Source organism: Lineus longissimus, chromosome 8 (assembly GCF_910592395.1).
Source record: "Lineus longissimus chromosome 8, tnLinLong1.2, whole genome shotgun sequence".
In the NCBI taxonomy this organism is placed as follows: domain Eukaryota; kingdom Metazoa; phylum Nemertea; class Pilidiophora; order Heteronemertea; family Lineidae; genus Lineus; species Lineus longissimus.
This window is the reverse complement of record NC_088315.1, coordinates 19,125,468-19,139,071: the sequence shown is the minus strand read 5'-3', so window position 1 is coordinate 19,139,071 and position 13,604 is coordinate 19,125,468. Positions and strand designations below refer to the sequence as shown.

General features: G+C 40.7%; 1 protein-coding gene across 11 annotated transcripts in view; it reads left to right on the top strand.

Moving 5' to 3' along the window:
- The window catches only part of LOC135491978 (rho GTPase-activating protein 190-like), a 50,704-nt gene extending 39,269 nt beyond the window's left edge, over positions 1–11,435 (top strand). For 7 of the 11 annotated variants that reach the window (XM_064777986.1, XM_064777995.1, XM_064777994.1 and 4 more), the window contains 4 exons: positions 21–59; positions 930–962; positions 2,565–2,670; positions 7,137–11,435. In XM_064777986.1, the coding sequence (XP_064634056.1) occupies positions 21–59; positions 930–962; positions 2,565–2,670; positions 7,137–7,329 (371 nt within the window). In that variant the 3' untranslated portion in view covers positions 7,330–11,435. Of the gene's footprint in view, positions 1–20; positions 60–929; positions 963–2,564; positions 2,671–3,594; positions 3,611–7,136 lie in introns of all 11 variants that reach the window. The other 4 variants (XM_064777993.1, XM_064777989.1, XM_064777988.1 and 1 more) reach the window with 4 other exon arrangements.
- The last annotated feature ends 2,169 nt before the right edge of the window (positions 11,436–13,604 follow it).

The following is a 13,604-nucleotide window of genomic DNA, read 5'->3' as shown; positions in this document are numbered from 1 at the left end:
AACTTATTTTTTGACCACAGTCCCGAGCAGACGTCCTGTAACTCAGAGAAACCAAGGAGGTAAACATGTTTGAAAACGTCTCTGCCCAAATTTTTTTTTCAATTTTGAAACTGCAGTTGCTATTATGTTTAACTTAGCATGTGAAATAACCGCTATTTTTATGGTCGGGGTATTTTCTTTGACTTTATTTTTATAGCAAACTTGGCTGCAGAAAAGTTATCAATATTGTTCAAGGTGAATTTCTTAGGAAACAGTTTCATGATCTTGGGTAGTATGTCTATGATGTGCAAAGGAAAATACGTGAACCCTGGTATTTTGTTGCAAATGAAATACGTAAACCCTGGTATTTTGTTGCAAGGGAAATATGGAAACCCTGGTATTTTGTTGCAAAAGCAGTAAAAGGGGAAAATCCAGAAAAAATGAGTTGGAAATTTGGTCCCAGTGAAATATCTCTTCTGAAAAGGAGCTAAAAATGTTTTAAATAGTCAAAAGCTACTTAAAATGTGTTACTTCGATCTCATTTAAACATATCAGCTGAGATGCAGTTGAAATATGTGAACATTTGTGGAAGAGGAAATTGAAAATGATTCTTAATGACAATATATGAAAGTTCTGAGTGAATGCGTCAGGTTGACCATAGCTACTGCCGTTTTGGCTGGAACTTGATATCCTAAAGCAATCGGAACTCTCTCAGAATGAAGTGAGTGCCCATTTCAATGGTGGGAGTCTCTTCTTTGCTTACCAGAGAACAGCCTCCTCATGTTCTAGAGGGGCCTTCACTTCTTTTCGAAGGAGTTCCAATTGCTTTAGGATTTCAAGTGCTAGCCAAAACGGTGGTGCCTGGTGCTTTGAGAAGAAGTAGAATCAAAGTCCTAAATTAAATACTAATGTGTAAAAAGCCATTTCTTTTGTCTTGCCGTTACTAATAGAGGAGACAATGGATGAGAGTTTTTGTTACGAAGGTAAATGGTGTTGTTCGTTTGTGTGTTGGTACTGTGTAGGTGATATTAAGCTGGTTGGTACAAAAGGCTATATTATGTGTAATTGGCCTCCGTGAAACGACTGCACCAAAGCCGGCTTAATAGCGTCTACCCAGTATTAAATTTTAATTTTTCATGTAATTTTTTTAGTGTCAATTATTTTTGTGGTCTTTGCTTATGATAGCGGGATGCTGAAGCTGTTTCGCCTATGTTTATTACAACTAGCAAATTACCCGTCATGGGGGCAGGTTGATGTTTATTACAACTAGCCAATTACCCGTCATGGGGGCAGGTTGATGTTTATTACAACTAGCAAATTACCCGTCGTGGGGGCAGGTTGATGTTTATTACAACTAGCCAATTACCCGTCATGGGGGCAGGTTGATGTTTATTATTACAACTAGCCAATTACCCGTCGTGGGGGCAGGTTGATGTTTATTACAACTAGCCAATTACCCGTCGTGGGGCAGGTTGATGTTTATTACAACTAGCAAATTACCCATCATGGGGGCAGGTTGATGTTTATTACAACTAGCAAATTACCCGTCATGGGGGCAGGTTGATGTTTATTACAACTAGCAAATTACCCGTCATGGAGGCAGGTTGAATGGTCCAGGAGAGTTTTCGGAGTATCTCCGAACTCTTTTCAGAGGGAGAACTTAGAGGCTGAGAAGGGGTCTGCTACTAACACCTGGTACTACGCCAATGTGGTCTTGATAAAATACAGTAAAATTAGTGCATTTAAAAAAATGTAAATAAATCATTTTGTTGTAAGACTGGATTTTTTACAAATTAAATGTTGTTTATGTCAATTTTCAGTTCTATTTTTGTGTGTGAGGATAGGTTTTGCATGTCTGTGGCCTCCCAAACAGGGATGTGATATTTCTGATTTTTGGAAGATTTCTGTTTTTTGACAACAGAATTTGAAAGATGAATGCCTCTCCTCTCTGAAGAACTTCAAATTTTCAAAATCAGACCAAAATTAAGCATTTTAGAGGCATATTTTGCAAATGTAAAGCTGATTACGACAGTTTTCTTTTCTTTTTTGCTCTGAACATCATCACATCCTTGTTCAAAACATGGTGTTATTTTATATGTTGTAAATTGTATTATAAGATTAATGGTGTGATGAAACTGAGAAGGAAGCATTACTGAAAATCATGAAATTTTTGTGAATAACTGGAAATTGTTGTAAGAATAACAAAATCGGGAAAAAAATATTTTGGAAAAACAAAAAATATTTTACTCATTTCTAACAAAAACTTTATTATAGCCAGTAAATCTTAATGGGAAATAGGGTGAATTCTGGAATATTTCCGAGGAAATAGTTCTTCTGTTATCATAGTGCAGCGAAGATTCATTTCAAAAGGGCATAGCAGTTTTGGCCGAAAAAGGGCATTTTTGTAAGTTTTGAGAAAAAGGGCACACTTGAAATTGGAGTTAATGAAGAAGGAGCTGAATTCGTGAAGGAAAAGAAGGAAAGAATTTGAAGGGCAACGAGAGAGGGCATGAAGGCGTTTGCCTCTGATGAATTTCAAGCCCTGGCAGAGTACGATAATAGACATTCTTATTCCCTCCTTTCAGGCGCTCCAGAGAAGAGTAGTCGACTGCTTATGCTGCGTGGAGTTCTCAAAAAGCTTCCGAGCGTGAATTATGACGTCCTCAAGTATCTAGTGACACATCTTAGGAAGTAAGTGTCCGACACATCGTACTAATGAGATTTATCGTAACGTCTCTTTGGTTTCTTGGTGTGGTTTAGGGTAAACTTTTAGATTCTGTCTGCACATTCCCAGAAAGGGCGTGGTTTCCAATCCAGCTGGAGCCGCCGACAAGTCAATGAAACTGGTAGGATTTCACAGGCATTTTCAATCTACAATTAGCTTTTTAATACTTCCTGGTAAGCCATATCAATGTGACTAGCAGAAGAGTTCATATTTACTGGTAATTGCATGATTTTTTGTCTTGGGCCCCACCTGTAAAAAAAATTTCATTTCTTACTAAGTTTTCTTTTCGTCTTATTGATAGGTATTCCCCTTTCCCGCCTTATTGTTGATTCTTAGGGCCGGATTCCCCCGCAACATTTTGTGGTGACCGCCAGTACTGTATTGACTACTGTAAACCAGGAAATTTTCGTGGGAATTTTATTATTTCGTAAATTTTGCAAACAACCTTGTTTCAAAATGATGAAATCGAGAAAAAAAAATTTGATTGGAAAAACCAAAAAAATTGCAACCTGCCAATACAAAAATAAAAAAACTGAAAATTTTATTTTTTCAAAATTTTTCGCTAATTGCAAAAAAACCACACAAATTGATCGGGTCATTCTAAGTGAGAAACCACTCTGGTAGAACTGAAGAAAAAAACCACACGAAAATTAATTGGTTTATTTTAGGCGGGTAACAACTCTGATGGAGTCAGTCCTTTGTAAGAGTCCCACTTTGATAGGGATGTTGTCTGTGAATTTAAGGTGTCGGTTTCAACAAAAAATTTAAAAAGTCGAATCATCGACTTCTCCAATGGTTATGGGCCTTTCAGACCCAAGCAGTGATTTACCTGTAGTTTTATAAGTTATTTCGGACTTGCTACATTACTTCAAATTTTGAATTCCTTTCAGAAAATATGAACTAGAGGTAAGCTGTTGAAACGCCCCCTGTTGGTAAAAGGGATGAACAGCTTGTCTGTCTATCGAATCGTTCGAATCTGATTTGAAAGCTATGCCAGTTCTGGTTGGAAATAGCGGGACGTGTAAAAACAACCGTTGGGAAGGGGTTGGGGGTGGTGTTGGAAGATTTATGTCGTGGGGGCCCTAGTTTACAGCCATGGCCTCAAAAAAAAGGATGCCAGTACAAAAAATCGGTTCCGGTTCCAAAGGTGGTACAAAAACAAGTACCGGTACAAAAACCGGTTCTGGTACAAAACCGGTATGAAGTGAACCACCGGTGGTAGTCAAATCATTGCATGTCATATTGTTACCAGACATAACTTATTAACTTACTTTTTGTCCACTTCTGTGGTAATACTGTGTTGGTGTTTTTAAGCCGGCAAAGGGTGCCTGTACAAAAGGCCTATTTTACCTGTAAAAGTCCTGTGTATTAAGCAGATGGGCCTTGACTGGCTTAAACACACTGACACACTATCACAAACACCTTTTCATCTTTCATCAGTAAAACTAGAAAATTTTGGAAATTTTGAAAATTTTTACGACCTGGGATATTCTTTCTTGATTGATTGCATCATGGCAAAAATAGTGGTTCAATTCCGTAAATTCGCAAATGATGTCCAAATATTTAATCCTTTGAAGTGCTCCCAGTTTACAGATACCGATTCACAGAACGCGTTTTCCTCCAGAACTAGTGGGCTGCCCACAGCATCCTGTGCTGATAAAAACGTCTTGCCCAAGATCCCAAGCATAAAAGCTGCAAGGCTCGTGCATTAATACAGTAGTTAACAACTTTAGATGGCTAAGTTAATCAGTTAAGCTGGCAGCACATGGGAATCAAAGTCTTCACAATCATGGCGCAGAGGTCCATAAAATATATGAATAAAAGAAAAAGAAACGTTTGGCTTTGTTGGTATTAGGAGCATTGCGTTGTCAAAGTCTTTGTGAATGACATAACACCACAAAACAGAATAAATGATTTAGAAAGCCTCTACGACATGATTTGTAGATGTTTTTCTCTGTGTGCTCGGAGTTTTAGGCGTATATCATAACACACCCACCATTTCACAGGGCTTGTTGTAGAACACAGGCAGCAGTGAGGGTTATAAATTTCTGTGGGCGACAGTGTTGTTTTTGCCTGAGCCAGGTGAGTTGGCCAACCTTGAATGGCAGCAAGTTTGTTTGACAAATTCCTGCTCAAATTGAAGATGAGTTGGTTAGTCAGTGCGCCAATTTGAGCATTTCAGGCCGGTATCCTTTAAAGACCTGAATGGAGATTGGTGTGTAAGACAAGGAGACCTGCCTACAGTCTCACGCTGACAGTGGGGATCAAACCAGGGGCGTCAAGACTGCCAGTCAGAGACCCTAGGCACTACACCACTTCAGTTTTGTCCTTTGGAGTGGGGGACTGACTAAAAAAAGAAATGTTGGCGTCTGTCTTTTTGGAGATAATCCTTTTTTGTGGAATCAGTGGAATGGAAAGAAAAGGAACTACAGGCTTCATTTGTTGAGCTTTTTTTATCGCTTAATACTTGTCTTGCTTTATTAACTAACCTTGTAAGATACATGAACTAGAATGCGTCCCGGCTTAGGGTAGCTCCCCATGCATTGCTATGGTACAAATCATCTCTATTGTAATTGATGTTGATATCTCTGAAGTATCAAAGTGCATGAGGCTTGTACTGTGAACCGTGAGGTCTGGGGTTCAAGAATGACAATGTACACTGTATCTTTGTAAATTTGAATTGCCGCAGAAGAGAAGCGGCAATAATGTAGTACCTATCGAATCCACAAGGGGGCAGAGTCAACCAGAAAAACCACAAATCAGGCAAAACGACAGCGAAACTTATCATGTTTCGCGAGATCCATACCCTCGTCATTTTCCAACTTGAGCTGATTCAGATGAAACGTCTTGCATGACTCCGTTTGACGTCATTTGAAATTAACAACAGATGAGACAACCTTATCGCTGTTGGCGTTGTTGTTAAGAATTTTGAACGGACGCTGACAATCAAGTTTGAAATGCCAATTTGACCTAGTTTCTCATGGCACTTGGCATAGCCAGCTGCTGTGTGATACCTTACAAGCCACTTGTCTGTTAGCGGTATTCGGGGCTTAAAGGTATACGACGAACTATGCTATTCACAGGGTTTATCAGAAGTCAACTTCCTCAGATTGTCGTCTGCAGGTGTTAATAACGTCACCACTGCCTGCTAGTCTAAACAACAGCCCTGTTTACCAGAACACTTCCAAATTATTCCTTAATTCACTGTTGGGGATGGATTAATATTTAAACGTTGGCCAAGAAAATAAACGGCACTCAGATGTTGATGTGAACTGCAGCCGTTTTCTTGGCAAGCGTCTTGTCCTTTTGCACTCGAATCCAACGTGATAATCTCACTTCACTTAGAAGCAGCGTCCCAACTTGTCGAGGATCATGCCGGTCATCCAACTTACCGAGCTGTCTTGTCCTGGCAAGGGAGAAAAGTTTTTCAATTCTGCTTGGTTAGTTGGAAGGACTTACACGTGATTCTCGGCAAGTTGGATTACCGATCCTCTGCAAGTTGGAGAACTCATGCAAACAGCTGACTCTCGACAAGTTGGAGAACCAATTGTCCACATTGAAAGTTGAGTTTTATACAGCTCGGATTCAAGTGTGAAACGTCTTTTGTTAATTTTACTAATATCTGGCATGTTTTGCATGAACTCTGCCTGTTATTAACAATTCCTTTCCAATTAATTTTGTACCTGCCTGATTTTAGGTTGAATTAGCAGTTTTAGTTTCCCCTCAAATTCCAGTTCTGAAACACCTCCATCATGAGTCTTAGTGCATTGTCATTGAATACAACATTCCAATTTAGATACTAGGTGACACAAAAAACATTTCCAACTTTTGGTTTTGAATAACTCCTGTGATATCAATCATAAATTTACCAAATTCTGACCCCATTTTGCTGAGATCTATGGGCGTAGAATTATTGCTTAGGTATATGGGGGCAAAATTCGGAAAATTTATGATTGATATTATGTGAGTTACTCAAAACCAAAAGTAGACGAAAGTTTTTTGTGTCACCTGGTATGTTTTACAAATTAGGATGCCACAGTGCATTTGTTTCTGATCGTCTTGCCTGCCTGCCACAAATTGCGTTGCAAATGACTGCAAAATATTTCTTAAATATGACATTTTGAACCTGGAAAATAATTTGAGATCTTTTGGCATGTCATTTCAAGAACATTCGTAAAACAAGAACAGATATTCTGAGTTTAATTTCAAGCCCCGAGTTACTATAAATCCAGTGTTCTTTTCTTTTTTTCATGCTTTTTCACTTGTTTTCTTGCAGTAAATTGCAGAGGTCTTACTCCTTGTCAACATGGCCAAGATTGTATGAATGTAAAACTTTTTGTTTTACCAAAAAATTATAAATTCAAGGAAATTGGTCTCCCAGTCGTTATTCCATTGTTCATTTCCGCTAATCTCGGTCTCATTTCTTCTCCAGGGTCTCTGACTTCCAAGGGGAGAACAATATGGATACTAAAAACCTCGCCATCTGCTGGTGGCCAACAATACTACGGCCTGAATTTACGAGTTTTGAGATGATGACGCAGTCTTCGAAATACCTGGAGGAGATGGTTCTGGCACTCTTGGATCAGTTCGGGTTCTTCTTCTTCGGGAGAGATGAGGAAGTCTAAAGTTGGGTTCTTCTTCGGCAGAGATGAAGAAGTGTAAAATCGGGTTCTTCTTCTTCAGGAGAGATGAGGAAGTGTAAAGTCGGGTTCTTCTTCTTCTTCGGGAGAGATGAGGAAGTGTAAAGTCGGGTTCTTCTTCTTCGGGAGAGATGAGGAAGTGTAAAGTCGGGTTCTTCTTCTTCGGGAGAGATGAGGAAGTCTAAAGTTGGGTTCTTCTTCTTCGGGAGAGATGAGGAAATTGTAAACAAATCAGATATTGGCCAAATTCAGGAACAATGTGCACGGAATGCGCGAACTTCAGGTTCGTCTACTGCACTGTGTTTAAGGCAGACCCGATCGTCTACTGCACTGTGTTTAAGACAGACCCGATCGTCTACTGCACTGTGTATAAGACAGACTCGATCGTTTACCGCACTGTGTATAAGACAAAAACTGCTTGAATGCTATCTGCTAATTGTACAGAGAAACATATGACGTATTTATATGTACATTACTTTAAGGCGCATTTTAGTTGAATATATGACGACATTGATTGATTGTTGCTGGCAATAGCTGCCTTGTTGGTCAGCGAAATGTACAAGATATGTGTCCATTTTATGCAGAACATGCAAGGTGCAAAAACGCAAGAATCAAGCGTTATGTGTTCAGGATTGCATTGTTTGTTAATTCTGGATTTGTCCGCTCAGACCGGATTCAGCTCAGACCGGATTCAGCTCGGGCCGGATTTAGAAAATGGCGGATATATTTTGTGCAGAGGTGTGTGTAGCCTCTGTTATGATTTCTCCTCTCGTGCAGGACTACGGCGTTATTATACTGTGTGTATAAAAACAATCAGTAAGTTTGTTATGGAAGTTTTATTCCAGTGTGGTGTTGTAACGGATACTCTTCTGTTAATCCCTATCTAGACTCCACTGAAGGTTGCTTACCTGCAATTATGTCCCCTGCAGACAAGCAAGTCCTGTCGCAGCTACCCGAGATCTGACAGAAGTCTCTTGTTTGCGGTGGTCATCACTGTGACCTGTTTCCATATCAAACCCAGCGATTATGGCTTCTACCCGCAGATGAGCAATCTTTTTATCGCTCATTGTCACAATAACTGTTGCAGCACCAAAATTGCTTGTTTGTAGGATGACGGCCCCCGAGATTCTGTCCTGGATGGACATGTGGGTGAAGTTTGAAGTTCAATCCTGTTCTTTTTCTTGATGAGTCTGGAGTAGTGGATGTCACAATAATTGTTGCAGCACCAAAATTGCTTGTTTGTAGGATGTTGGCCCCTGAGATTCTGTCCTGGATGGACCTGTGGGTGAAGTTTGAAGTTTAACCCTGTTCTTTTTCTTGACGAGTCTGAAGTAGTGGATGAGGGACTCGTTACTGGTAGGCCTACACCTGCTGGATCCAGATTTTAAAAAACTTAAATTCGAGAAAACATTTTGCTAGTGAAAGGGTTAAACTATTGTGCATTTGTACTATAAACCGCCAAATGTTTGCCAATAATCTCGTTTCCCGAATGATTAAAAAAAATTTAAACTTCAAATGGAAAGAGGATTTCTTAATCCGCTAAACAGAAAATTGTGAAAATTTTATTTTGGGGGGAAATTTTCGCGAATTTCATAAAGGAAAAAAAAGGCGAAATATTTGCGGTTCACAGTAATTCTCAATACATTTAACATTGATATTTTAATTACAATCATGTCTGACAGTTCATGGTACTATCGTACTTGTCATTTCACAAAATCGCTTTATTTTGGTTCCAAGTACATGTATAATCAGAACATTTATGCGCGTTATTTGACATGGATCAGATTATTTTTGTTAACTTTTCATCAAATGTTACGTGTTTTACAAGTCGAGCACAAGTAATTTTCCTGTAATATGTATTTTCTCTACCCTTAGGGGGCAATCTTTGTCTTAAAGGTCCACACCGTTTGTTCAAATATTTGAAAATTTAACTTGAATTTGAAATTTCTGATTGTTTAAGTACGTACTGAATATGAATTTAAACTATGCCATTGTGTAGACTGATATACAGTACAACCTCTCTACTAAGGACACCCTGGGACTGACTAGTGTTGTCCTTGATAGAGAGGTGTCCTGATTAGAGTGGTCAAATTGAATGAAAACTACCAATTTGAGCTAATCTAGTGTCCTTAATCGATAGGTTGTCCTTATAAGAGAGGTGTCTGCTAAGGGAGGTTCTACTGTACAACTACAGTGGAACCTCCCTTAGCGGACACCTCTCTATTAAGGACACTAGGTTTGGTCCCAGATTGGTTGTTTCCATTCAATTTGACCTCTCTGATCAGGACACCTCTCTATTAAGGACAGCACTTTTCAGTCCCGAGGGTGTCCTTAATAGAGAGGTTCTACTGTAATTCCAAGTTTCAGTGAATTAGCTTGCATATGGCAATGTTTATTTCCATTTTACCTGAGCCACAAGAAAATACATTACAATACAAGACAAACGGTGTGGGTCTTTAAAAATTGCTAGGAGATGTCGGATTCAAAATGAGTATAGCTGATCAAAAGTAGAAAATGTCATGAGATTTTTCGTTGGCGGAAAAAATCCAGAATTTGCCGATTTGCTTTCCTAATTGCATTTATGGTTCAAAAGCGTGTTGTTATGAAACGTTATTTTCAGGCTGACGTAATTGCACCGTACGGTTGCCGCAACGCGCCCCCCTGCATTTTAAAAATAGATTTGTCGGGTATTGGAAATGCATAGACTAAATGGCCTAGTCGTGGAATGGACTAGTCTGGAATAGTCCTTGTAAGGAAATGGGGGTGAACAGGTTATAATACTAATAATGAGATCTTTTGCAAAATTAGCAAAATGTTTTTTGTTGAGGATTGTAGCTCGTAATTGCTTTTGAATTTCTAATGAATGTCTTTCTGATTTATATTAAAGAGTGGGTTTGCAGTTTGCACTTGCTGCCAATGTAGTAAGTGAGCTCCTCACACCACTGCAAGAAATAATGGGTTAATGCTGTTCGGCTTATTGGTCTGGGTTGTTGGGGCTGCAGCACGAGCTTAAAACAGCAAAATTATTTTCTTTCGTTTCTCACCAGAACCCCTTCCAGAATCTTATTATTGGGAACATTTCAGCACATGTTTCAGGGTTTTCAATATTTTTGGCAGATTTCAGACCTTTGCTAAATTTGACTGAAATTGAGCAATCTCTGTCTTAGCTCTCTGGGATCTTTAAATTTTCAAAATTGGACCAGAAATAGGCCTTTTAGAGGGGTTTTTGTGCGAGTGAGGGCTGATCAATGGACAAGATTTTTACAAGAAAAACCTTTCTGACTTTTTGCTGCAGGTCAAGGGCATCTCTGATGTTCGAGAAATATCCTAGACACCGGCCGTGTTACTTGTTTTATGGAGACTTATTGTGTCTCTCAAGCTAAAGAACAAACAGATTTTTCAAGGGAAGGAAGCTGAAATTTGAACGTTTTTAAATGAGCCCGAAACAAAACAAACTAAATGGTACCTTGACCCCAAAAAATATCTGGGTTTTTTGGCTGGTTTTTGTCATGCTCGAGTCCGTAACCTATTGTTACGTACTGGTATGGAGCAAAGGGGGCATTCGTCTGCCCCCTTTCCCTAATTCATGGAAATCTTTGAAAATGACCATCAAATTTTGTAACATGACTAATTATGAGAAATGCAGTGCACGCCCCCTCTTTTTCCTGGCACCTGGACCCACCACTGTCATATCAAAATGATTGTGTTCTGAGTATTTCATTGACGTTGCGGTTTCCGTGACCTAATTGGTAATGCTTGTGGTCTGATTGGCATGCTTTGAATATACATGTACTCTACTTTCACGGACCTAAGACCAGTTTCGTGATTATTCAAGTAACTTGAGGGTCAGTGCACAAGGTCGTTCAGTGCTGGTTAATTTTGAAAAGAAATTAACAAAGTGTCCGACAATCATGGCATCATGTTTAGCGTTGGCTTTTGTGTCGATTTCATAGTCATAATTGAAACAGTCTTACGTCGGTGATGCTAGAGTATTTGTCTGTAAACAGCCTGTATAATGATGTGCTGAAATATGTGAACTCCCAGAATAGTTATTCCAAAATAAATATAAAGTTCTAGTCTTTTTGAATTAATTTTCGTAGTTGTTTCTCATTTGGAAAGTCTGGACCGTGTTCCATGGTGGTCAGCAGTGTTAACCACTAGGCTATGAGGCTTCTAACATGTGGTCTGATAAAACAGTCTCCAGCCATCAGAATGAGTAGTTTGGGAATAGAAAGTGGCGTGATTGTGACAATGTCCTCTGCGTGGCTGACTGGTTGTGACAATGTCCTTGTCTTTACCCAAGATTATGCAGATTGATTGCGACAATGTTCCTATAAATGGATATGGGATTGTCAAACCATTCTGCATGACCTTGAGCAGATATATAGGACATGGTCCTCCCCAGCAGATAAACAACCGAGAGCCATCAGTAAATCCGGTGGACTTAGACTAAAGGTCTACATGGTCTCACGACAGGATGCTGGAGAAGGGGACAGACAGAGGAGACGGTGCCAAGTGTCACCTGCGAGGGACCATCCATCAAGTCAAAGCAAGCATGAACCTGGTTTCATCTGCGGTTTATCTTACTACAATACAACCTAACAAGACTCTTGTATAGCATTACCGTTAAAATCTCAGCCGATATCTGCAATCTGAACACTAATTTTTGGGCCATTCTGTCATCCATGGTATTCCCAAAAAGTCTCTTCTTACCATCCAGTCCTGCACCCATACAGCCACATGCATTCATTCCATATAGTACCGATGGTCCACGGTAGGGGAGCTAGGGAGGAAAGACTTTCGTTTGAATTGACCAGAACCTGGTTCAACTGTCCCAAAAGACTGATACACGGTAGGGGAGCTTTCGTTTAAATTGACCATTACCTCAATATGCTCCTGGTACATACAACCTGGCCTTCTCTTCAATCGCAAACATCACGACCTCCTGCCTTGGACTGAGCTGATACCTCACTTTGCTCCTGAAGACAGGAACAACCTGTCCGTCTCTTCAAATCAAACATCACGACCTCCTGCCTTGGACTGAGCTGATACCTCACTTTGCTCCTGAAGACAGGAACAACCTGGCCGTCTCTTCAATCGCAAACATCACGACCTCCTGCCTTGGACTGAGCTGATACCTCACTTTGCTCCTGAAGACAGGAACAACCTGGCCGTCTCTTCAAATCAAACATCACGACCTCCTGCCTTGGACTGAGCTGATACCTCACTTGGCTCCTGAAGACAGGTTGAAGACAGGAACAACCTGGCCGTCTCTTCAAATCAAACATCACGACCTCCTGCCTTGGACTGAGCTGATACCTCACTTTGCTCCTGAAGACAGGAACAACCTGGCCGTCTCTTCAATCGCAAACATCACGACCTCCTGCCTTGGACTGAGCTGATACCTCACTTTGCTCCTGAAGACAGGGACAACCTGGCCGTCTCTTCAAATCAAACATCACGACCTCCTGCCTTGGACTGAGCTGATACCTCACTTGGCTCCTGAAGACAGGAACAACCTGGCCGTCTCTTCAAATCAAACATCACGACCTCCTGCCTTGGACTGAGCTGATACCTCACTTTGCTCCTGAAGACAGGAACAACCTGGCCGTCTCTTCAAATCAAACATCACGACCTCCTGCCTTGGACTGAGCTGATACCTCACTTTGCTCCTGAAGACAGGAACAACCTGGCCGTCTCTTCAAATCAAACATCACGACCTCCTGCCTTGGACTGAGCTGATACCTCACTTGGCTCCTGAAGACAGGAACAACCTGGCCGTCTCTTCAATCGCAAACATCACGACCTCCTGCCTTGGACTGAGCTGATACCTCACTTTGCTCCTGAAGACAGGTACAACCTGGCCGTCTCTTCAAATCAAACATCACGACCTCCTGCCTTGGACTGAGCTGATACCTCACTTTGCTCCTGAAGACAGGAACAACCTGGCCGTCTCTTCAAATCAAACATCACGACCTCCTGCCTTGGACTGAGCTGATACCTCACTTTGCTCCTGAAGACAGGAACAACCTGGCCGTCTCTTCAAATCAAACATCACGACCTCCTGCCTTGGACTGAGCTGATACCTCACTTTGCTCCTGAAGACAGGAACAACCTGGCCGTCTCTTCAAATCAAACATCACGACCTCCTGCCTTGGACTGAGCTGATACCTCACTTTGCTCCTGAAGACAGGAACAACCTGGCCGTCTCTTCAAATCAAACATCACGACCTCCTGCCTTGGACTGAGCTGATACCTCA